Source organism: Aethalodelphis obliquidens, unplaced genomic scaffold (genome assembly GCF_003676395.1).
Source record: "Aethalodelphis obliquidens isolate GAN/ISIS:26980383/991018 unplaced genomic scaffold, ASM367639v1 scaffold41, whole genome shotgun sequence".
Classification (NCBI taxonomy): domain Eukaryota; kingdom Metazoa; phylum Chordata; class Mammalia; order Artiodactyla; family Delphinidae; genus Aethalodelphis; species Aethalodelphis obliquidens.
This window is the reverse complement of record NW_020837985.1, coordinates 8,902,965-8,928,455: the sequence shown is the minus strand read 5'-3', so window position 1 is coordinate 8,928,455 and position 25,491 is coordinate 8,902,965. Positions and strand designations below refer to the sequence as shown.

The 25,491-nt window shown below is 45.6% G+C and overlaps 1 protein-coding gene across 1 annotated transcript in view; it reads left to right on the top strand.

Annotated features, from left to right (window-relative positions):
- Positions 1 to 342: 342 nt before the first annotated feature.
- The window catches only part of KCNQ3 (potassium voltage-gated channel subfamily Q member 3), a 127,320-nt gene continuing 102,171 nt past the window's right edge, over positions 343 to 25,491 (top strand). The window contains exon 1 of the mRNA XM_027132063.1: positions 343 to 431. Coding sequence (XP_026987864.1) covers positions 343 to 431 — 89 coding nt within the window. The remainder of the gene's footprint in view (positions 432 to 25,491) is intronic.

The following is a 25,491-nucleotide window of genomic DNA, read 5'->3' as shown; positions in this document are numbered from 1 at the left end:
CTTTCATCCAGGCTTGAGGGAGGAGTTGGAGTGAGACGGATGAAGCGTATGAGGAAGATGACTAAGACAGAGGACCCAGGGAAGAGGTCAGGAGCAAGTTCCCTCTTCCTGCAGGACCATCACAAGAGGAGTGAGAGGAGGGGCAGGGTTGGGTCATGGGAGCTTCCTGAGCCATAGAAGGAGCTGGGCTCTGCTCCTTGAGCAGTGGGAAGCCGCTGTGGGATTCCTAGCACACCGAGTCTACAAGGACGTGCTCTTGTAAAGCTCTCCCAGGCCGCAGTGAATTGCCTTTAAGTGAGGAGTGAATGTGGAGGCCCAGGGGAGGCTATCACAGTTGTTCTCATGGAGATTGACACCAGCATGGAGATGCAGATGCAGATGCAGATGCAGATGGAGATGGAGATGGAGATGCAGATACAGATGGAGATGGAGTAAAGTAGATGAATTATATACATATATATAAAATATATGTATTTATGAAACATATATATATATACACAGGAGTTCAATTTGTTAGAACTGGACACAGCTTTGATGGGGGTCAGTGCTGCCCCCCTGGAGTACCGTAGCAAAGGAGGCAGGGCAGGCACTGCGTGAGACCAGAACGCATCCTGGGGCTGCTCTACCCCTGGGAATGCTGGCACACAGCCATGGTTTGCCTACAGTGTCCCTCTCAGCCGCGTTTGCAGGGGACGTGCTCTCTGAACGGAAGGGCAGGTGGCACCAGTGGCATACTATGAGCAAGATGCTCAGTCTCAGTCTGTTTCCAGGTTTGTCCAATGCAGACAGTGATAGCTTATCCACCGGAAGTGCTCCACACTGATGTGGGGCATGAAACAAAGCCGCAAGGGCCTGCCGCTGAATACACCTGCTGCTTAGTAAGTGTGAGTTCCCACCCCAGGTTTCTCTCCCCATCCCAGTCGGAACAGCCACCCTTGATACTAGCTTCCATTCTTGGTCTTGCTGGAATCCAGGCAAATAAAGAAACCACATCTCTTCTTCCTCCACTGTTCAAAGCCCTGTATCGCTCAGCCCTGGTCCACGATGCCAGCAGTGCTCCTGCTGATTTCCTACTTGTGGTCCCCTGGCCAATTACAGGGCAAACACAAGGATTTTTTTTCCTCCTTTAACTCATTTCTGCCTTTGCATCTTTGCACCAGCTCTCTTCCATCTGCCTAGAACACAGTCCCTGCAGTTCTTCATGGTTGGCTCCTTGGACCCTCAGCTTAAATGTTACCCCCATCAAAAGGTCTTCTTTAGCATCCAAGGTAAAGCAGCCCACCCTCCTCAGTCGTGGTTCTCTGGCATAGCTTCACAGAATTGTCCTCTCTCTGAAATTGTCTTGAGTATTTGTTTATTGTTCATTGCTTGTCTTTCCCCCACTGAAGTGCAAGGTCCGTGGGACCAGAGGCTTGGTTTTTCTTATTCACTACTGTGTCCCCAGCACCCAGAACTGAGTCTGATAGATATTGGGTTTTCAGTAATTATATTACATAAACAAATGAGTGTCATATCATTAAGTTTATCCCAATTGTTAATTCCTTATGGAATTTGTCAAAGCTTGTCAGATCCATGATACCCCTTGACAGTCATATTTGTGTGTATAAGTACAGATGTACATACACATATATACACACACTCATATATACATACATATACATGTGCAATCATACAGGCATGCGTATATATGTATGTGCTTACACATGTGTGTGCATATATACATATACAATCATATGTTAGTGTTTGTGTGTGTGTATATTTGTGTCTCACCATCAACAGAGCAGGTAATATTATCTCCACTTTGCAGATGTGAAAACTAGGCTTGGATAGGAGTCTCCCTTACCTGGTCTGGAGTTGATTGGGCATATCAGTTCATAGTCACTCTTATGCCCAGACCTGGGTGTGTTTCTCCTCCTCCCAGGTGTTGAAAAGAAATAGAGAAAGAAGTTCAGCAAACAGTTCTGTTGGCTCTTACAGTAAAATTCAAACCTGAAGACTGGCCTCTATGCTACTGCAGCCAGGGCACCTGTTGACCACAAGTGACCAAGGGCCGGGAATAGCCTGGGCGACCCATTTTCTCACCTGTGGAATGGCATCCCTGATGACTGTCCACAGATGCTGAGAGGGACATAATCATGAGGTTGATTTCATGAGAACAATGCTTGTCTTCCCATCCAAATGGAAATTGTCAGTGATGGTTCCTGTTTCCGGTTCTGCACCTCTCTTATCTGTCTCCCTAGGCCTTGGCGAAGTGAAGAATTGCTCAAGGAAAACGCCGATTCCAAAGTGCGATCTTAGGAAGCCAGTGTCTGTGGCTCAGCATTCTTCTCTGCTGTCTGTGCAACAGCCCCTTCTGGCAGTCGGCCTGTGGCATTCTCAGCAGAATGTTTTTTAAATGCATAAAATAAAATTAATAGGATTACACAAGAAGCCAATTATACTGAAATGCAGTTATCAAAATTCAAAACAAACCATTTTTGAAACAGTAATATATGTGCATCTTTAGTAATATGCTAAATAACGAGATCCGGCAACAAGCCTAAGTACCGTCATCGCAAAGCAGTGAAAAGAGTGACTGTTATTTTGAGATCTCTGCTACAACTATGATGTGATATCAGAACATCTGTGATTTCTATTAATGACAAAGGCATGGGCGCTATTAATACTCCTGTGGTCTGCCTACTTTCATAATTGAAGGAAATCTTGTGGTCTCAGAAGACAGATGGATTTCGGTCCTCCTGACTCATTTGAATCCCAGCCTTGAGTAAGCCCCGCCCTGTCTCAGAAGGATGTCATCCCCCCACCTACCCCACAAGGATGAAGGAGAGTTGGGACACCAAGTGGGAAATGGAGAGACACAGAGGACAGGTAGGATCTGAAAACAGAGGGAGGAGTCTCATTTTCAGAAACAAAAAGACCTTTGTCCGCTCTGGTTTTCAGACAACAAGATCCAGTCAGCTCCCGGGATATTTAACCCAGCCCCACTCACAGCGGGGGTTTCTGGGCTTGTCCTTTGGAGATTGTCAGCAGGGACTTTTCCAACTTCAGCGTCTGCGAGTCTGCGAACTCACCCATCTGCTCATTTGGGCTCCTTCTCAGCAGGGCGTTCTCGCATGTGTTGACAAAAAAATCTTTTGACATGTAGAAGGTTAGTAATTTTTAGATTTCGCGAAAAGACGCTCACAAATCTGTCTCCCCAGCCGGTCTTCCCCTTCCCTCCTTCTCTATGGAGTCCGCCTTCAGATTAATTTGGCAGCCTCGCAGTTTCTTCTCTAAGTCTTGTTAAGATTTACTTTGCAAACTTGGGCATCTAGTTCCCCCGTGTATTGGCAGTGCTTAGCATGACCCGCATCTATTCCACGGTTGAGCAAACACTGATAATAACCAGGGCTTGGACAGATGGAGTGGAAAGAGGGCTGGATTGAGGTCAAAAGTCTTGAGTTTGAATCTGTGACTTAAAAGCTGTGTGACTTTGGGCAAGTTGCTCAACGTCTCTGAGCCCTAGTCTTTCTCATCTGTGAAAAGAGGCTGTAACATCTACCTTATAGGTTGTAAACTCAGAAAACACAAAAGTGGTGAGCATACTGTCTAGCACGTAGTAAGTTTCAATAAAGATTTTTCCTTTCTTTTAAAAAGAATATTGTTTATTCTTTTTTGCCATCTTTAAGCCAGTTCTGTTGCAAGTTCCTTCAGTCATAATTGTTGTCTCTTATTGATGTGGCACGTTCATTCTGTGCTAAGATGAGAAAGTTGAAGGATCACTGATTAAGTAAGTACCTGCTCTGTTCCAAGCACTGTGCACACATTGCGGACTCTTGGACTCGTAGCACTGCTTATCCAGGCGTTACCGTCGGCGCTATTACCCTTGTTGTGCAGACTCGAGGGACTTGAGTGATTTCCCAGAGTCGTGCGACTCTGCATGGCAGAATGGGATCGATCCTGGTTCTGTCGGGTGTTCTCTGGAACACAGATTCTTCACTTCGTCTATAGTCCTGACCATGGAGGGTTGTTTGTTGTTGTTTTAATTTTTCATGTTATTTGTTTATTTATTTTAACTTCTTTAAAAAAAAATGTGTTTTTTGGAGGGTTGCTTGATGTTTGAAAATAAGGCAGGTGTGACCTCAGCCCCAAGTAGGCTAAAAATGCCTGTGAGGAGTGAGGAGTGAGAAGAGATGCCCATTTTGAATCAATGTGAGGAAATAGTTTTAAATGTCCATCATGCCTGAAACCCCAGTGGGTGGCCTTGTTGGGGCCAGTGGACTCCCCACCATTGAAGGTGCAGGGGGCTGGGCAGGGGCTCCCAAATGCCCGTTCGGCTCCCTGGTAAGGAGAGTCTTCGACTGGACGTTTCTGAGGTTCTGTCCGTGGCTCTGCCCCTCCTCCTGAGTGACCTTTGCCGAGTCCCTTACACCTTAGGGCCTCCATTGCCTCTTCTGTAAAATTGATAAAGGGCCCCCGGCTCCCGCAGTGGTTGTGAGATAATCCAGGGCAGGTGCCCAGGACCATTTCTGAAGTGTGGGGAGGACACAGTAAACGTAGCTTCAAGCGTTATTTTCACTCCTACGAATAAATAATGAAAATACAGGTGGGGTTCTTTCACGGTTTGCCTGAAGAGCAGCCCTGGAATCGAAGGCCTGTTCTGGGGCACCATCTGCTGGGGCTGTGGACGAGGTGGGGTCAGTGCAACGGCTGCACCTAGTCAGTGCTCGATAGATAAGTCGTAGACGGTGATGGTCGTGGTAGTAAGATTTTAGTTTTATTATTTAGGTTCAGTAGGTGGTTCCCAAGGCGGGCTTCAGATGTCACCAGTCAGAGCCAGTGCACACAGGGAACGTTCCATCGATCCTCAAAGCGACCCCTGGACCCTATGAGGCTTGTGTGGGCCTGGAGGGTGGAGTTACTGACCTTCCTGGTTGCTTCTAACTCCGCAAGGCTGATCAGCAAAAAACAATTGTGCCTGGAACTCCTCGGTGTTATGTCATAGCTTTTTCTCCCCCCCCCCCCCCCCCGCTCCCACACCCTGCCCCGCAAGGGATAGTACAGTGAATTCATTGTTTGCTTTTATTTGATTTGAAAGGGCGTGTAAATAATCTTTCAGTAGTAGCAATCGTCCATTCACGTGTATAATGCCATGTAGTTTAGAAAACATTTTCCCATATGCCCTTTTGCCTTTTCACTGGTTCACTCAATCCACAGATATTTACTCAGTGACTACTACGTGTTAGGAATTGTGTAGGCCCTGGGGAGCAAAGATAAATTGGATCCTTCCCCTGCCCTCAACTATGGCTACCTCCTTTCCCTTCTTCAGGACCCAGCTCAGAGTCCCCTCTACCTAAACAGCCGCCCAGCTCCCAGCACTCCACTGAGAACTTCACAGTTTACACTTGTTTGTTTGTTGACATTTCCCTCTCTGCCACAAGTTTCCTGAAGATGGCAAGTGCAGAGCCTAGCACAGTGCATGGCACATCAGACACAATGGGTATTTGATGGAATGAATAAAATGTGACACACGAGTTCTAGAAAGAGCAGAGGCACAGGGAAAGGAGCAATATATTTTGCAGAAAAAGCAGGAGCTGTAATTTGATCCTTTAGTGTACCCTGTTAGATAGAACAATAGTTATTCTCATTTAGCTGTGCAATGAAACTGACCTGCCAGAAGACTGAGTTCCTGGCCCGACAGAAATAGAGCCCAGCCGTTCTGGCTCTTCCTTCTGGATAGACAGTGACTATGGGAATGGTGGCAGCCTTAAGTCATGTGGACCAGAGTTGGACCAACACTGCCAATGGCAGGGGAGGGAAGGGCTGGGACGCTACTGAAACTGAGCAGGACCCTTAGGGGCCTTGCCAGGGACAAAGCTCCTTGTCCCCGCCTCTTGTTTGTAGAAAAGCTTTAGCCTCCTAGGCCTTCCCCGAGTTCCAAAGAGAAAATTTAATCAGAGAAGTGAGAAAATGCAGAAACAAAGGAAAGCAGTCGAGCAAGACAAAATAATAATAGTTTAGCCATAAAATAAAGTCAAGAATCTTTAGTTCCTCCTCAAAGGCTATCAATAATATCCTGAGCCATATCCTTGAGTTGTTTTGCAGATACTAAAACCCCCAACAGTTGGAGAAAGTTAATTGCATGCTGACCACCTACATGTAGACCCCAGACCGGTTGGAACAAGAAGGAGGGTGATGACTGTAATCCCCAAACATCACCCTGTTACCTCACCATCAACCAATCAGAGAATTGTGCATGAGCTGATCACGCACCCTGTGACCCTCTCCTACCCCCTTCCCTGAAAACCGTGAGGGAATTTGGGTCTTTTGAGCATTAGCTTCCCATTCTCCTTGCATGGTGCCCTGCAGTAAATGCTGTACTTTCACCATGACCCAACATCAGTGAACTGGTTTTGCTCTGCGTCGGGTAAGCAGACCTTAGTTCGGTTTGGTAACACTATTAAGTTCTGTGAACCCACTCTGTGCCAGGCACTATGCTAGGCATTTTGCATATGTTATTCTCCCCATTTTACAGATTCAGAAAGTAAGTCACAGAGAGATTAAGCATGAGGCTCAAGGTAGTTACCCAGAGCTAGCAAGAGATGAAGCTGGATTTGCATCCAGATCTGGTTGATGTCAAAGCCCATGTCCATCCCATCTCTCCATCCTGCTGGACAGCCTAGGTGAAGGGGAGTTACCAGAAGTGAAGTGCCTGACAGCCAGAGTTACCATAGAAACAAGCTGATGGCAGAGTTCTCAAGAGATTTTTTTAAATTTTAATAAATAAATAAGGCAGAACAGGTCATGGGAGAAGCCCATCTTTTTCTTGGCTCTAACCAATGTGATACCTGGCGACTTCCATTTCAGTAAGTGGCCTTTTAGCCCTTTGGTCAGTCACTGCACAATGATGTCATTTTCACTCTATGATTACATAACAGTGTCAGTGACAAAGTATAAGCTTTGCCATTGGTTCATTCAACAAGCCAAATCTTTTCTGTAAAGAAATATCCTGTAAAAATATTCTGTGAAAAAAACACTCTGGGAAATATTTCTATAAAATTTTAAATTTATTAAATTTTTCATACATGGATGTCTCTGTTGAAACTACTCAACTCTGACTTTGCATCATGAAAGCAGCTGTAGGAAATGCTTAAATGAATGGGCGTGCCTGTGTTCCAATAAAACTTTATTTATAAAAAAACAATGACCGGTTTTGGCCTACAGGCCGTAGTTGCCAACCTCAGAGTCCAGAGCTCCTTATTTTACAGATGAGGAGATTGAGGCTCAGAGAGGCTCAAAGTCTTGTCCATGGTCAGAATTAAAAGGGAAGTGGTGCAAGCTTTGCCTTTGGTTGCCCACAGCTCTTGGAAGGATGCTCTCAGACGAGTGTGTTTGGAAAACAACATGTGCCTGCTTCTGCGATGAAATGCCTGCGACCAGGACTCCCTGCATATGGAGATTCTCTTTCAGGCAGTTGGAAACTGGAAAATTCTTGACTTGGTATTTTTAGAAAAACGGCCTTTTCCCAACCATCAGTTTTCAATCTGGCAGTGTCAGTACCCATTGCCAGAGTTTTTTTTTTTCTTTTTTTTTTTTTTGCGGTACGCGGGCCTCTCACTGTTGTGGCCTCTCCCGTTGCGGCGCACAGGCTCCGGACGCGCAGGCTCAGCAGCCATGGCTCACGGGCCCAGCCGCTCCGCGGCATGTGGGATCTTCCCGGACTGGGGCACGAACCCGTGTCCCCTGCATCGGCAGGCAGACTCTCAACCACTGCGCCACCAGGGAAGCCCCATTGCCAGAGTTTTAATTGAAACATCAAGTTAAAGTTTTCTCTGATTACTTCGGCAAAGCTGCATAATAAAGTCTGCTTAATTGTTTTTCCAGAAAAATCATAAAGCTCGGAAATCCTAGGGAAGCTGCAGGTATTTAATGGGAAGGTGGGAAGGTTAGAGAAAGTGGTCCCTTAGATAATGGGCCACTTGGAAACGACTGGACAAACTTAGCCACTTCAGAGTAGGTGATGGAATTGTAAATTCTCTCTATGGAGAGGTGTGGGCTACAGAGGGAGCCCCATCCTTTTGCCTTGCCCACCCCTGCCCAGCCTCTCTGTTGACTGAATGCACAAAGTCAGAAATCTCATTTTGACAAGTATTTATTGAGTCCCGGCTCTGCATCAGGATTTGTGTTAGGTGGGGCTGTGATGGAGAGAGGGCAGGAGTCAGGAAGAGGAGAGAAATATGCAAGGGGCACCGCGATCAGGCCCTCGTATTCAAGAGGCTCAGAGTCTAGTGGGGAAGACAAAATTTGTGCATTAGTGAAGATAATTCTAGTTGCTGTAACAGGACTTTAGCCTAAAAGGTAATTTCTCTCTGATATAAAGTTCAGTTGGGGACTTCCCTAGTCGTCCAGTGAGTAAGACTCCGTGCTTCCAATGCAGGCAGCCCGGGTTCAAGCCCTGGTTGGGGAACCAGATACCGTAGGCATGCCACAACTACACAACTAAGAGGTCCACGTGCTGCAACTAAAGATCCCATGTGCCGCGACTAAGACCTGGCGCAGCCAAAATAAATAAATAAATAAATATTTTAAAAATAATAATAATAAAATAAAGTCCAGTTGGCAACACGGATAGGCCGTTAGTTGTTTCAATGCTTATGGGTAACAATAAGTTAACGTGTAAAAAGCAGTGTTTTTCAGTGTGGTCCTTAGACCAGTTGCACCAGAATCACTGAGATGTCAAAATGTAGATTTTTGGGTTCCTCCTCCAGCTATTTTCATTCAGGAGGGTCCATAGTCATCCCAGGGGTCCTGATGTATACTAACATTTAGGAGTTACTGATGCAGACTGTAATAAGGATTTAGGATTGACAAGAAGCTATGTGTGAGATTTTGGAGAGAATTTAAGGTTATTCTGAGGAGTTTAGACTTTGCCCTGTAAGGAGGCCCTGAAGATTTTGATCACAGGAGTGACAAGTTCAAAGCGTTGCTTTGAGAAGATTAATCTGCAGCTGTGAGCTACAAAGCCATTGCACATGTCCAGGAAAGGCATGCTGGGATTCAGTGTGATTAATACGTGCAAAGAACTTACATGGTGCCTGGCACGGAGGAAGTGAGCAACACATTTCAGTTGTGATGTTTACTCCTGAGCTGAGATGATGCCAACAGGAAATAAGAGGAAGGAGTATGGTGGAACTCCAGAAACAAAGATTGAATATAATCTGGGACCCTGGGTAAGTGGGTGGTTTTGTTTCTTTGCATGTATCCCTGATAGCGTATTACAACCGCTTCTTTACATGCAGTGGAATTTGAAGGTGGCTCTTGGTATCAGGACCGCAGTCCACAGAAAGCATCTTGGAGTTTCCTGATGGATCTGAGCGGGTTGAGGTCCTGGTAGGAAACCCTGGTTCCTTATTTCCCGTCCAGTAGCTTTCGTTTTCTGCAAATCATCCGTTTCCACATGGAGAAAACATTTTCTTTAGCCTTCCTTTCCAGTGTCCTTCTAGCAGCGGTAATAAGTAAACCCTCAGATTTCAGGTACATAACACAAGATTTCAAATGTTAAATACAGAGGGATGCTTTTCTCCGTATGGTGATTCAGGGACCCAGGCACTTTTCATCTTGTAGCTCTGTCATCGTCTAGAACAGAAGTTCCCAAAACGTGTTTCTGGACCGGTAGCATCACCTGGGAGCTTATTAGAAAGGCAAATTCTTAGGCTTCTCACCAGACCTGCTGAATCAGAAACTTAGGAGGGTCCCAGAAATCTGGGCTTTCAGACACTCTCAGGGATTCCGAGGCAACTCAAGTCTGAGAATCACCACTGCTCCAGGCCTCTGGAGTCCTCTGCTTCCCACCTGAAGGGGTAGGGTGGAGAGGTGTGGATAGCAGTGTTTTTGCACCAGGTCCTAACGGATACAGGTCACTTTCTCTCCCATTCCTACTGGAAAACACCTCCTGTGAAGCAGGCTGGGATTTGTAGTCTGAACATCCTAAAAGAATAAAAACCAGGTTGTGATGAAGAGCTTGCAACATGCCACCTGTCTTCCCATCAGTAAAGCAGGCACAGAAAAGGTCTGCCACAGAGTTACTGTGAGAATTCTTTGATAAAATGGAATCTCGGTTCCTGGCTCAGTAAATTTTAGTCTGCTACCTGTCCCGCCCCTGAACCCTCAAGATGGTCAGGAGTCATTAATCTTCCATCATTTCTGCTGCTTGGGAATATTTTTGGTTCTGCAAAGAACACATCCAGAAAGATCCATCCTCCAGTCAGCTCAGTCGCCAAATGCCTTGACTCTGTACATAATGATTTTAAAGTAGCGCTGAGCGAATTCTTACTATCTGAAAGGCACGTTAGGTAAGTGGTACCATTCATTCCTAACTACACCTTGGGGGGCACGACATCTAGCTCCCTTTTTACAGAGGAGAAATCCAGGGCTCTGAGACATAAATTGTTTACAGAGGTCCCCAGCTGGCAAGTGACAGCTGAGTTGGGCTGCCTGACTTCTTCTGCTTTACCTGGCTTGCCATCTGGGCTGTAGGAGGGACAGGAAAATAGAAGGTGATGCCTCCAAGCCCAGAGAGCTCACAATCTAGATGATGACATCAGATAGAGACAGAAAAAGACACTGACATTAAATGTGCCTGCCAGTGTTTCATTCCTTACCTTGTTCTAAGGAGGAAAAAAAACCCCAGAGATTTAAGGCAAACTGACTCATAGAACGCCATTAAAAAGCCAGATGAGCTAAGCACATGAACGGTAGACACAGAGGCCATGGTGTGCTCTGACGTCAGTTCCAACCATTTGCGTGTGTCACAGCTAAAATCTGCCGTACTGACGCACAGGGTGTGACACGCAAGCTTCCGCGGGAAAAGCCCCCATCTCCATGGTGATTGACGGTGTGTCTCAGACATTGTCTAGGGGTTAGGAAGGCACTGGAGACAGCACATCCTGTCGGAACAGTGGGGCCTGTAAGGAATGCCATGCTTTCTTGCCCTTGCCTTGCAATTCAGCGTCCTGGGAGAGCTGGGAATAACAGACAGACTCATTGCCAAGGAATTAAAATTGTGCTATTAACACTCCCCTCCAGAGGTCCTAAGCATGCTGGTTGACACAGCGTGGCCTTGCTATTACGAGCAAATACAAATTTCCTGTCTGAAAATGCAGAGCATCTATTTCATCCAGAGAAAGAGGATAAATGGCCACTCATATCCTAAAACCACCAGATTCAGTAGAAATTAGCTAAGCTTTCTTATTCTAGAATGGCTTAACATCAATAGCTGTGATCTGTTGAGCATCTACTGGGCACTGTGCCAGGCCCCTGTGCCTTAATTACTACCAGTCCTTTCCACAGCCCTACAAGGTAGCTATTCCCACTTTTTAAATGAGGCAGTTGTGGCTCAGAGAGGTTAAGTGTCTTGCCCAAGGTCGCATAGCTCACAGGTCTGTCTAAGCCCAAGCCTGGGTTCTTTCCACTAGAAGAAGAAAGAACCCTTTTTGCCTTTTGCCATGGTTCTCAACTCTAACCTTCAGAGCTTTTTAAAAGTTTATAGCTAATAAATGATTATAACAACTCATCCTACTGCATGCTTACCGAAGGTCAGGCTGTATTCTAAGTCCCTTTAACTTTCATAAAAACCCTGTAAGGTAGTCATTATTCTGAAATGTAGGTGAAGCACCAGGGCACAGAGAAGTGAGATAACTTATCCAAGGTCACACAACTAATAAGTGGTAGACCGTGGCTTTGAACCCAGGCAAATGGATTTGCCTTGTCACTCTAGACCTGGAAGGCATCTGAATTTCTGGGGTGGGACTCTGGTACAAGTTGTGTTTTATGAAGTCCCACAGGAGATTCTGATAGATTTGGAGTAGGAGCCCCTGCCTAGAAGCCCCTGTGTGTCTGAAAGTTCCATTCCTTCTGTCCACCTAGGCTCTCCAAATAGAACTCACTACACACCAGCCTCAGTGGGCCCCAGTTGTTAGCATGACAGGAGATGGCCAGGAAGTTTTGGGGAAATGACAGCAACCCACAGCCCCTCCTGATTGTTGGGGGCAGCGGGAGTGTGGTTCTGGTTCTTCCTGCGCAGCTCAATGCTCAGCAGTTACCTGATGCTCTTCCAGCCCAGTCCTTTGGACACCTGTGGACAGAGGCTGGCCAAGGCGGGAATTTAAGGGGAAGCAGCCAGCCTAGCTTACGGGTCAAAAGCATGGAGTATGGAGGCAGACTGACCTGGATTGGAACCCAGTTTCACCACTTGCTAGCTGGGTCAACTTGGCAAGTCACTCAGCCTCTCTGCACCTCAGTGTCTCAGACTGGGGATCATCATGTACCTGTAGGATCATAGTGAGTGTACATTAGATATTTTGAGGATGCTGGGCTTTGTGCCTAACACAGAGTGAGCTCTCAGGGTGCCTAGGGAGAAGTGGGTGGAGTTGAGGGACAGGGACCTGTGCTAGAGCCACTAGGGTGAGACATGACGTGGCCGGCGGTAGTTCAAGATCTCCAGTCTGGTGGGAGCGCACACCGTCCAAGGAGCGAGGCCGTCTCTGGGCAAAGTGAGGGGTCAGCAGTGGGCGCCCTCTCTGAAGTCACAGATGTGTCTACAGGCCCGCTGAGTACTGAGGCTGCCGCTCTAACCTGGACCATTAAAAGAGACAGAGACCACCACATCCTCAGCCCCCAATAAAAGGAGGACCCGGGCCCCGCCCCCTGCAAGCATCCTAAGACCTCTTTCCTCCTTCCTGACTTGATTTCTCTCTCCGTTCTTGGCCTCTGTGTAGTAACTTGTCTCTTTCGGTTTCATCAACAAGATTTTCTCTGGACCTGATGATGGTTTAGCATTGACAGTCTGCACAGGTGGACTTGTGGTTCCATCTGCCTCTGGCCATTTGAAGGAATAAGCCAGCAAACCAGCCTCAGCCCCAGGAAACCTCCTTAGCAGCAACCTGTTGGGCTGTGCCCTTGAGCACAGAACTGGACAGAGTGGTGAGTCAGGGTAAAGCAGTCAAATCAGTCTCTCTACGGGAATCAGGGCCCTAGGCCCGAAAGTGAGGCTCTAGCCCCAGGAAGCTAGCCCTTTGCAGAGCACACTGAGATCTGAGATCACTGTCAAAGAGTGGACAGGTTACCAGGCAGATGCCAGGCCTAGGACTAAGCAGCCAGAGTGAGTGGTCCTCTGTCACCATCTAAACTAGCAGCGAGGTTAGCACCGGACCAGCAGGATGAAGGAGTGATGCCGACTCCATTTTTGACTCAGTGGGAAGCCAAAGCAATGCAAGGAGCATCAGCCTTGGGGTCGGAGAGGTGAATCCCAGCTCCTCCTCTTAGTCAGTATGGAACCTTGGGCACGTCCTCAGCATCTCAGGTCCCTTGATTAAAATGGGGACGATGATTGTACCCATTCAAAGGTTTGTTGGCCAAATTAAATGAGTCAGTGCCTCCAGAGGACTTAGGTCATCCACAGCAAGAACTCAGTAAATGGTGTTGGTATTTCAGTTAGGGTTACGCTCTGATGTATAAAACCTAAGTAACAAAAGGGTGAGATATTTCTTTTCCCGTGTTTTCATGAAGTCTGGGCATAGCCTCTCCAAGGCTGGTGTGGCAGCTCCAGGCTGTCAAAGGGGACCCGAAGCACCTTCCATTTTTTGCCTCTCCCCTCCTTAGCGTTTGCCTCCATCCTCAAGAGCATATGGTGATACGGGATGGCTGATAGAAGTCCCATCCCCTGCATGCAGCCTGCTGGTCTCTGCGTCTTAACCTCTGTACATGTTATTCCCACTGCCTGCGATGCCCTTCCCCCACTTAGCCATCCTGGACCCCTCAGCTCAAAGGTGACTTCCCCGCAGAAGTCTTTGCTGACACCCACATTAAGGATTATACGTATCATGTCAGACCGTATTGGTCTGTCTCCTTGTCCACCCCTCACCTGGCGTAGCCTGGTAATGAGCTCCTTGAATGTTGGAGGCTTGCCAACACCTCCGTGAGTCCACAGTCCCTAGCACAAGGCCTGGAATAGTGTAGGTGCTCAATAAATATGGATGAGTGGAAGTCTGAATGAATGAGGCGGGCTTGATTACCACTCACCTCTATACATTTCCCCAGCACAGGCACCCTTGAGAGACCTGTGTTGCATCAGACATTGAATTATCATTGGGTTCCTGATGCCCCAGTAGAGAATTTTGGGGGGATTGATTTGTTTTGTTGATCATTTATGCTTTAACTTCTTTAACGGCCATGCAAAATGTTTTTCCTCTAAATAAATAAATTTGAGGACAAATTTTTAACATTTTAATGAATTAACACTTATCCCTAATATTCAAAAAAAGTGCAAAGAGTAATTCAATAAACACCTATGGACCCACCATCCAACTTGAGCATGAGATAATATGAATGTGGAAATAGAAGCCCCTTGTGTACCCCCTACCCAGGTTAATCCCTTTGCAGAAGTAACTACTATTCTACACATAGGGTTTATCACACATATGCATTAGATATACACGGCCAGGACAAACAGGAGGTGAGTGAGGGGAATCGTGCCAGTACAGGGTTTATCCTGTTATTTAAAAATTTTTTGATACTTTATTCATCATGGATTTTTTTTGTATTAATTTTGACCTTTTAAATGTTGCATTAAATATCTTCATTGCTGAGACCTTTGACATCCCCCTAAATTTTTATCGGTAACAACTTTACTGAGATATAATTCACACAACCCTATAGTTCACCCATACAAAGTGTCTAATTCAGAGTTTTTTTTAGTACGTCCATAGAGTTGTGGAACCATCACCAAAATCAAATTTAGGATATTTTCGTCACGGCAAAGGAAACCTTATACCCCTTAGCAGTCACTCTGTTCTCCCCTCTCTCCAGGCCCTGGTAACCACTAGTCTACTTTCTGTCTGTGGATTTGCCCATTCTAGACATTTCATTTAAATGGACATTTCTTGTGTCCTGTCCATCTTCTTTCATTTACCATAATATTTTCAGTATTCATCTGCAGCGTAGCACGTATCAGTACTTCATTCCTTTTTATTGCCAAATAAGATTCCATTGTATAGATACACCACATTTTGTTCATCCGTTCATCAGCTGGGTTGTATCCACTTTGGGGCTGTTCTGAATAGTGCTATGAGCATCTTGTGTACAAGCACCCCCTTAAATTTTGTGTATGAGGTGAGCGTCTCATTTCCCTCACCCTCGTCCCAGCCCTGTTGCTACATATGAAGACTCTTGTTCCGTGACTAAAGTGAAAACCAAGAGAGCAGCCGAATTCCCCGAGCAGAGTGTGGACATTGGCATCCAGGGCTGTGCAGGTAAAGGCTGGAAATGGGGAGCTGCCCGGGGGGAGCAGCAGAGTCAGCTTTGTTACCCCCCCAAGACTCCCCACTGCAGTCTTTCCTGTTCTTCCAGTCACATCTACTAACACTGCTGCCGCCAGTGGATCGCCACTCTGTTTGCCACCGTCCCGTCCTGCCACTTGCATCTTCTCTGCGGAGGGACGACTGCATCCTGCCTTCCTCGTCCTAGCTTCAAAACATCCTCCACCCTTTGGGAAGCTTGCTGCAGAGCAGGGATTGAGGATGCGGGCCAGTCAGAGAACAAAGGATGTCTATGGGGGTGGGGACGCACAAGCACAGTGAGAACGGGACAGCGGGTCATTTGGTGCAGGTCCATGTAGCAAATGGAGCCCTGCTGGGCAAGGCGGAGCACACTTGATCGGGCAGAGTCAGGCATGGGTGAAGGTGGCCGCACTAAGTAGCATGATATTAAAAAGGAGACCTCTCCGACTTCAGGGAGAAAGCCAGTACCTCAGCAAGGATCAGTGGCTTCAGGACATCCCACCCGACCCCCGACTTTGCTCAGTGCACCCCAGATACAGAGCTGAACTGCATGCATATTCCTGGGCCCCAGTCCCTCTTCTGCCTCTGACCTTAGAAGAGATTTAAATTTTAGCGCTGTTGGGAACGGTGAGTCTGTGTGGGGTTTCTTTTTGGAATGACGAAATGTTCCGGAAATAAGCTGTAGTGGTGGTTGCCCCACTTTGTGAATATACTAAAAACCAACAAATTTTACACTTTAAAAAAGTGACTTTTGTAGTATGGGGGTTAGGTTTCAATACTAAAAGAATGAAAGAATAAATGAGAGGATGAATATGTGATTAGATGGATGGAGGGAGGGTTGGAAGGATCAAAGCAGAAATGGATAAACAAAGAACTATGGAAGCTTCAAGCAGATACAGCATTTTATTTTAGCTGCTGTATTTCCAAGGATGGGAGTAGGTTGGGAGCATTCCACGGTGAGAAGCAAAAAACTATCCTGGATGAAAACAATAGGGTTTTGTTCTATTATTGATTATTAACTTTATTCCATTTTGGTCAAATGCATTTTGTATGATTTCAGTCCTTTTAAATATTTTGAAACTTGTTTTACGGCCTAGCAAATAGTGATCCTGGAGAATGTTCCACGTGCACTTGAGAAGAATGTGCATTCTGCTATTGTTGGAAGAAATGTTTTGTAGATGTCTGTTGTCTAGTTGGTTTATGCTGTCGTTGATCTCCTGTCTAGTTGTTCTCTTCATTATTGAATATGGAGTATTGACATCTCCAGCAGTTTTTAAATTGTGCATTTCTTCTTTCACACTGAATAATCTCAACTGACTTCTCTTCAAGTTGGCTTATTCTTTTTCCTGCCAGTGCACACCTGATGTTGAGTTCTGGTGAATATTCCATTTCGTGTAATGTCCTTCTCTAATTCTGTCTCCTCATTGATATTCTCTACTTGGTGAGACGTTGTTCTCATACTTTAATTCTTTATACATGGTTTCCATTAGTCCTTTGAACATATTTAACCTAGCAGACTTAACATCTTTGTCTAGAAGTCTTTCATCTGGGTTTCCTCAGGGACAGTTTTATTGACCTGGTTTTTTTTTGTATATGAGCAATACTTCCTTGTTTCTTTGCATGGCTTATGTTTTATTGGAAACTGGACACTTTAAGTCATAAGATTAGGCAACCCTAGAAATCAGATACCCTCAGGATTTGTTGTTGCCGCTGTTTATTGTGGTTGGCAGTATTTGTTTAGTGAGTTTCCTGAATTAATTCTTTAAAATCTGTATTCTCTTTCCTGTGCGGCCACTTAAGTCTTCACTTAGCTTAGTGGTCAACTAATGATTAGACAGGGATTTTCTCAAGTTCCTGGGTAAGTCTCCCTGCCTGTACTGCATGTGTGTTAGGGCGTGGCTTCAGCGCTCAGGCAGGCAGCTTGTAACTCCACCGTGGTCTTCACTTTCTGCTTGTGCAGAGCCTCAAAATCAGCCAGAAATGAAGGCTTAGGGCCTTCTCAGGTCTTTCCTGGGCAGACTCCTAGCCCTGGGCATGTGCACATCCCTACGCGTGTGCTTGGTTTGCTAGGTTCCCAGAAATATTCAGGAACCCTCGTGGCCCAGATTTTTCCTTTCAGGTTTTTGGTTAACTTATTGTTTTCCCCAGCTGTTATTGCCACCTCAGTCAGCTATGATGTTTAACAGTTTCCACTGATGGTTTTCAAGAAGATACTCTCAGGGGAAAAAAAGCAGCTCTCACTGGGCAAGTTCTGAGTTAGGTCAAATAAAGACAAGCCCCTGTGATGGGATTTTCCAGGGAACTGCCAGACAGATCAAATAATGACAGTTTTCTGGGAACTTGGCTTTGAAGGCACTGAAAACCCATTCTCTCCCCTCCAGAGGCTACTAGACTGCTGGTTTTCACGGGGGTTTGTGGGGCTGTTGGTTTTCAGGGCTGTCATGGGGCTGGAGCGGAAGAAATGGCACTAAGGCGCATTAAGATGCAACAAAGCTTTGCTCTTCCTTCTGAGATTCAGCCGTGTTTCTTGAATAAATACTCCTGGATGGTTCCAAGCCTTTGGTTAATTTCCAGAGGTCTGAAAAGTTGATTCTGTTTTGTTGCTTGCATGAAGGAGAGGATTTAGGAGGACCTTATTTTGCTATTCCTGAACTGTCTTTTCTATTCATTTATCCTTAAAACCTTTGCCCTCAAGGTGGTACACCTCATTTTATGCATTGTCTGTATTCCTAACTTGTCTCTGCAAGTGGTTTTTTTCATTGTTTATTTGTTCCTTAAAGGCCCCTGTAAATTCAGTATTACTTGCTTAACAGTGACTCATTTGCTTAACATGGAACGCATCTACTCTTCATCGCCAGGCAGTGGAGAGGACATCCCTTCTCCTGTTTATTCCATGCATCCCTTCCCCCCCTCTCTCTAAAGCTGTGTCCTCACATGTCAATGGGTACTTGAAATCTGATTAAAATCATTCTAAGGCAGTAGGTCTGGGATGAGTCCTGAGGTTCTGCGTTTTTACAAGTTCCCGGGTGATGATGGTCCATGGGTCACACTTTGAGTAGCAAGGTCCTAAAGATTTAGCAGCATTGGCCTCCAAAGCCTGCCCCCTACATCTCCTTGATAGAATAGAGCGCCCATCTGCTTTCTTCACCTGGGCTGTTTATGCACTTGAACTTTCATATGTGGGTCCCAGAGGAATCCTGTGGGGTTTTCCTCAGGGCTTTCAGAGTGAAGGAAAAGTTCATCTTCTAGGGTGGATTTTGGTGAGTTTGTGCCCGAAATCCAGTAATGGATGGATGGAATTTCCAGGTCACTGTAAAATCAAACATGGTTGGATTCTCTGAGTGCTGTGTGCATTATTAGTACGGGTGAAGGGGAAGCCAGGAGAAGTCTGAATGGTTTCAAAACATGCCAGGTGTCTCTTATATCGATACACGTTTTCTGAGAAAAGAAGGAGGAGGAGAGAAAGTGTATAAAGCAGAAGAAAGGAAGGCAGAGGGAGAAGGCAAACCCCTGTGCTCAAAGCCACTGTGTTTTAGGAGCTGCAGGAGAGCATCTTGTTTCCAGTTTCGGGCCTGTTTCCTCTGTGCCTCAGTTTCTTCTGTTGTAAGATGGGGATAACGTTAGTACCCACATACAACCACCTCTGTAGGTGCTGAGTTATGTTAGTTCTTGTTTTTTTATCACTAGGCTCTTTGCTGGGTCCTTGCCACCCATTATGCCATTTAATTTTCCTAACTCTCCAAGGGAGACATTATGACTGAAGTTGAAAGACTTGGTCACCAAAGCGCAGAGAGGGTGACCTATCCAAGGTCGACAGCTGGGGTCAGAGCCAGGAGTGGTGCTCACATCTGACTTCCAAGTCTTGCTGTCTTTGCTTCCTGGGAGTGAACCCCACATTCTGCAAACTTCTGGGGAGGTCCTCACCCAGCACAGTGTCTGGTACACAGGACACTCTCTATACATCTGTTTCTGCTTGAACAGATGAGTGGGTGAAATTCAGAAAGGGAAGTGTAGGAGCCTTTGTGAAATCTTCCTCTGAAGAAGTGAAAAGGTGCTTTTCCAGAGGTGATTTATTCTACTGGTGAGGAAGGCAAAATGGATTGGCAGGCCTCCTAGAAGCCGGTGACAAAGGCAAAAGTGAGACAGCAGTGTTTTACCTGGAGCAGTGTCACTCCGTAAGCGACTATGAGCTGTGATTAAAAGAGGGCCATTACGGGCTTCCCTGGTGGCACAGCGGTTGAGAGTCCGCCTGCCGATGCAGGGGACGCGGGTTCGTGCCCCGGTCCAGGAGGATCCCATATGCCGTGGAGCGGCTGGGCCCTTGAGTCATGGCCGCTGAGCCTGCGCGTCCGGAGCCTGTGCTCTGCAACGGGAGAGGCCACAACAGTGAGAGGCCCGCGTACCGCAAAAAAAAAGAAAAAAGAGAGCTATTAGTATCCATCAGATTAGAGTACGCTCAAGAGCATCCCCAGGGACCTCGAGACAGAGATGAGAGATGATGCCACGTGGGATCCCATGGAGCCGCCATGGTCCTCCTCAACAGAAGAGAACGTGTTTCACCCCCACACCATTCAATGAAAGCAGGTTTGGGAGAGCAATGCACATCTTCTACGGATCGTACCTGGCCCAGGGGTTGATTTTAGAATATCTGGGGCAGTTGATGAACAGCACTTCACAAGATGTCCCTCGATAAAGTTTCCCTCTGCCAAACTTTTGGGAGCTAGTGGGTAGGGATGAGTTTGGGATCACCCTTCCTGGGTATCCTAAGGGCAGCTATTGCATTTTTCCAGGTAGGAGTGACCAGTGGACAGAGCGAACTGATCTGGGGAAGGACCTGGTGCCCTTTTGTGAGATAACAAGTGTCTGAAAGGGCCTGAGCCCAATTCGGGGTCTACTCACTCCTCTCGGGGATGGTGAAATGGCCCACAGATGGGCCAGACATCTCCTCAGAGATTGTCTTTATAATCTGTTCATATTCATGTATGACTAGGCTATTCGTGCCCTCAAACCTCTACTCCATACTTGAGGTAGGTGTAACCCTACTGAAGCTCACCTTAGAAACTTAGGACTTGATGAAATATTTTAAAAACGTGTGATCTCCCCACCATATGAAATGATAACCACAGACTATGTACTATGTAGTTAACTTAAGCCTAAACACATCCCATTCGTAGAAGCTATTCCATGGGGTCAGCCTATTTCTCTCCATTAAAGGATTGCTGAAGATGCAGCCAGGCTGAGTCTAGGGGCTCTAAGGGTGTTGTCAGGGATCCCTTTGTTTCCCTGTCTCTTGGCTCTGCTTTTATCCGTGGAGGCTCCATTCTCTGTTGGACTCTCCCCAGGATGAGGTCCTAGCAATGAGCCGTTCCAATGAAGAGAGACACCAGTCGTTCCGGCAAACATCCATCCCTGCCTTGTCTCGAATTGAACTAACTGCAGTCACTGTGGCAAGATGGGAGGGAGTCTGCTGATCGTCTAGATATGGGGTCTGTGCTTCTGCCAGGCGGGTGTGGAGAGGATCAGCCCCACGTGAATCATGTGGACTGAGTGTGTAGGCGTGGAAGGATAAGTAAAGAGTATTGAGGTGCTGCGAGTAGAGGAAAGGTCCCAACAAATCTTGTTGGAATCTGAGCTGTCTCTTCATTTTGCCCATTGTGTTGGATAGAGGACTTATGAGAGGGGCAGAGGTGGGTACTGAGGTCCCCCTGGAGGCCAGTACAAAGGAATCCTTGCTCTAGTCATTTTCTGGTTTTAATTGGGGAGGTGATGTTGGTGAACTAACACGAATAAGATTGACAGTGCTCTCTTTTTCCAAGCAAACACGTAAATAAGCATATGAATCTATATGTCATATATACATGAATATATAAGCATATTCGTATGCTTATTTAAGTGCTTACTTGGAAAAAAGATAGTACTGTCAATCCTATGTTATATCTATACCTAATATGGAAATTTACAGACTGGAAGAGGTCTGTGGGTCAGTTTTGGGAGCCATTAACCTGGGGTCTGGTATCAGAAGAGTAGGAAAGCCCTGACACTTACCTGCTGCGTAGCCTTTGGTAACTGTTTCACATCTCAGTTTTCATCACTGTAACATAAGGATACTAATAGTACCTACTCCTCTGGTCTGGGATGCAATGAGTTAATATTTGTGAAGCACCTGTTAAGTGATATATAACTGATTGCTACTGTTATTTTCATTTCTCCCTCCTTGTTCCAAACAATCATGTTGAATGGAACATTCTTGGCCTTTAATAGGTATTTCTCTTACCCTTTCAGCAAATGAGGAGTGAGGGTGGCTAATGTGAGTTCATATATGATGACAAGGTTGTGCTGTGGACTTGGACTTTGTCTCACCTGGGGGACCCTGCTGAAGTCACTCAGTCACCTTTGAACTTCACTTTCTCTTCTGTCCAAAGCAAGTGTAAAATGTACACAGTTTAAGGTCTAGGTTTGTCGTGCAGGTGAAATTAGATAAAGGAGAAAAAAATGCATGTACATTTGCAAAGGTTAGAATTTTGTTGGAGCTCATAGAGAATTTGAGGTCTCCAGGAGATCACAGCTAGAGAAAAAGACAAGTAAATATATGACTACACGATTGCGTAACAAGAGCCACACCAGGCAATAAAGTCTAATGACAATCATAATACAATGACTCTGATTTCTTTTTTTGTTTGTTTGTTTTTGTTTCTGTTTTTGACTCTGATTTCTTAGGCAGTGGCCGTTGACACATAGTTTATGAACTTTATTAAGGAGATGCCAATATTCTCCCTCTTTTATAAATGACAAAAGTGAGACTTGGAGTTTAAAGCAGGTGCACAGAGTTGCACACATACATAGGCTGGTGCTCATAACCATCACCATATCCTCCTCCGAGGTGCTGAGTACTTTCTGGAGGACGGGATGTTGGGCTGAGACCCGAGGGGTCAGCAGAATTGGTTAGGAAAGACAGAGGTGAAGGAAGACGTGCCGGGTGGAAGGGGCAGTGTGAAGAAAGGCAGAGAAGGGAGAGAGAGAACTTGCTGTCTCAACCCTGAAACGGAACACTCCATTAAATAATCTGATGTAATGCCCTGTCATGGCAAATTGCACAGACTGGAACAATCTCTCCAAGATCTCCAGCCTCTTGGAGGGAGAGAGCAAATGAACAAGAGGCATTATCACGGCTGCGAGCAGCCTTGTCTAAGCAAAGAAATTGCTCCCCTCCTGCTAAATAATGATTTAAAGTGTTGTTTATATTTCCAACTTCATGACGGCCTCATAAAAGAAACCAACACCCCAGCAATACCCTGAAGTTGGGATGTGGAAGCAGCACATTTCTCTGCAGACCTTCTATTTCTGTAAACTTTATAGCTTCTTCCTAAACTTGCTGCTTTGGGCATTATTCCCCCAACATTCCTTCTCTCCTGGAAAGGAATGGTTTATTGGAAATATCCCATTTGGCTATTTTGAAGCAATGATTTCTTTATTTCCTGGGCTATTTAAATCCCCTTTGCCTGTGCCCAAAGGGCTCTGAGCATTTGTACAAAAAGCAGAAGATGGGACAGGCAGTCTGTTTACTGTAAGCCGGTGGCTCCCCCCAAATAACTGCGGGCCCCTGGCCATGTCCCATGTAGAAAACTGCCCGGGTCCTGAATCCTCAGGGTCAGCAGATTGGGAAGGAAAGATGAAGAGATTCTTCTTGTTTCTGTGTCTGCATTCTGGAGGGATCCTTTGAGTTTCTCTTCATTCATTCGCTTGTTCATTCCTTCCTTCGTTCATCAACTACTCACGAGCATTTTGTACATGACAGATACTCTGCTAAGTTAAATGACTACTGAGATAAATAAAATTTAGACCCTATCCTCAAGAAGCTCACAGGCTACCAGCAAGCAAGCAGCGTTAAGTGCCTGGGAAAGTAAGTTCAAGGATGCAGCGCCATGTATGTTGGGGAAAGCTAAATAGCGGCAGGCTTATACCGGGTAATACTAGGCAGTAGTTAGGAAGGATGAGGTAATGTGTCCTAATATGCTTGAATATCTGAGACGTGCTGAGTAGCAAAATAACACACCAAGTATAATATAGGTATGTAAGAGACATATAAACCTATGTCACTTTGATGATTAACTTAGAAGACCAGTAGTGGAAGCGACTAAGTTATTTTCTTGGTGGGCTTGAGAGGGGTGGTTAAAAACTCCAGAAGTTTTTAACCTTATCTGCGACTGTTTTAAGCAGTCAGTGTTCATATAGCATATATATTTAGAGGCCAGTTGCTAAACACAACCTTAAATGCAGGTATAGGCTGCAGACATAATGCTCATAATTCCCTCCTTTTAAGAGAGAATTTCAGGGAAGTTTTCCTATAGGAGAGCACATCAGAATAGGGCTTTGATGAATGAATAGGAGTTTTCCAGAATGATGAAACAAAACGCTTGCAAGCAGGAGCAAACTGCAGGCGATGGCATAAGAAAGGTGGGCACAGATTAGATCCTGAAGGGCCAGGGGTGCCTAGATGAGCAACACAGTGGAAGAAAGTGCTGAAGTTCTTTGAGCAGGAACTGAATTCATCCCAACTTGCAGAAGTTAATCCTAGGTCCTTGCAGAGACCTACTGAGGCCTGGCCAGTTCCAGCTTTGTCCCAGATAAGGTAAACTGAGTAAGAATAATACGGGAGAAACTTATATGTAGCTCTTTCAACAAGCAAGTTCTTAAATGTTTTACGTGTATCATCTCATTGAATTCTCACAACTGCCCTGTGAGTAAATATGCTAGAATTACCCCCATTTTGCAAGTGAGGAAACTGAAGGATAGAGGACTTGATATTAATCACAGAGGAAACACTTCTTTCCCAAGGCTTTTGTTTGTTTGTTTTGTTTTTAATTCTTTAAATTAAATTTATTTATTTATTTATTATTTATTTTTGGCTGCGTTGGGTCTTCATTGCTGCACACGGGCTTTCTCTAGTTGCGGCGAGCGGGGGCTACTCTTCGTTGCGGTGCATGGGCTTCTTATTGCAGTGGCTTCTTTTGTTGCAGAGCACAGGCTCGAGGCACGTGAGCTTCAGTAGCTGTGGCACGTAGGCTCAGTAGTTGTGGCTCACAGGCTTTAGAGCGCAGGCTCAGTAGTTGTGGTGCACGGGCTTCGTTGCTCCGCAGCATGTGGGATCTTCCCAGACCAGGGCTTGAACCCGTGTTCCCTGCATTGGCAGGTGGATTCTTAACCACTGCCCCACCAGGGAAGTCCCTTCCAAGGCTTTTGATATGGTCAGACACCAGTTATATAGCTTGAGGTGACAGTTTACATCCCTCAGGGGATAAGACCATTCAAGGTGGGGCAGGGAGGAGTATGCATATTGTGATTGCCATTATGTAAATGAATGCATAAAAGAAATGCTAACCAAAGAGATACCAAAGTGATAGGGTAGTGGTGAGTAGCTTTTCCATCTTTTCATTGGTTAAGTTTGGTGCTGTGATTATGTTACTCTTATAATAAAAGCCAGGCTTCTATAAATAATGAAAAACTTTTACCTTCAGGCTCCAGAGTTGCCAACAAATGATTATGGGATGACACAGGCCGAAATGAGAGAAGCACCGTATCCTGGCTTCTGTGCAGGCAGAGGAAGGGAGCAGAGGGGATGTCGGGCTGGGTTCTGTACAGTGATTCAAATTCAGGATGCTCCCGAGACCTCAGTCTCTCGTGTGCATGGTGAGGGGCTGGATCTGTGTTTTCCCCAATGCGGATTCTTTCTATCAGATGTTTTAAAAAGTAAATGGAGAAATAGGACCCTAGATAACATTGAATCACATATTTAAGTTTTTCCCTTTTTATTCTTTTCAATCTTTCTGGTTAAAAGGAGGAATTCTCATTTTGTTGAAAGTATATTTTCAACACCTCTCTATCCCTTAATAGTTACCTTTACTGCCTCCCTTTCTTTCTTTCTTCCTTCCCTCCTTCCTTCCTTCCTCTTTCGGTCTTTCTTTTCTTAAACAACAAAAAAAAGAGCAAGCCCTGGTCTCAAAACGTTAGCCGGGCAACAGAATCTGGCTCTAATTTAGTCACAGTCTTTTTTTTGTCATTGTACTTAGTTGTACAGTTTCCTTCTAATTATTGCAGGTAATAATATACTTTACTTCTTAAAAATAAATATGAAAATGTCTTTTATATGAAAAAATCAAGCTCAAGAAAAAGAAGTACT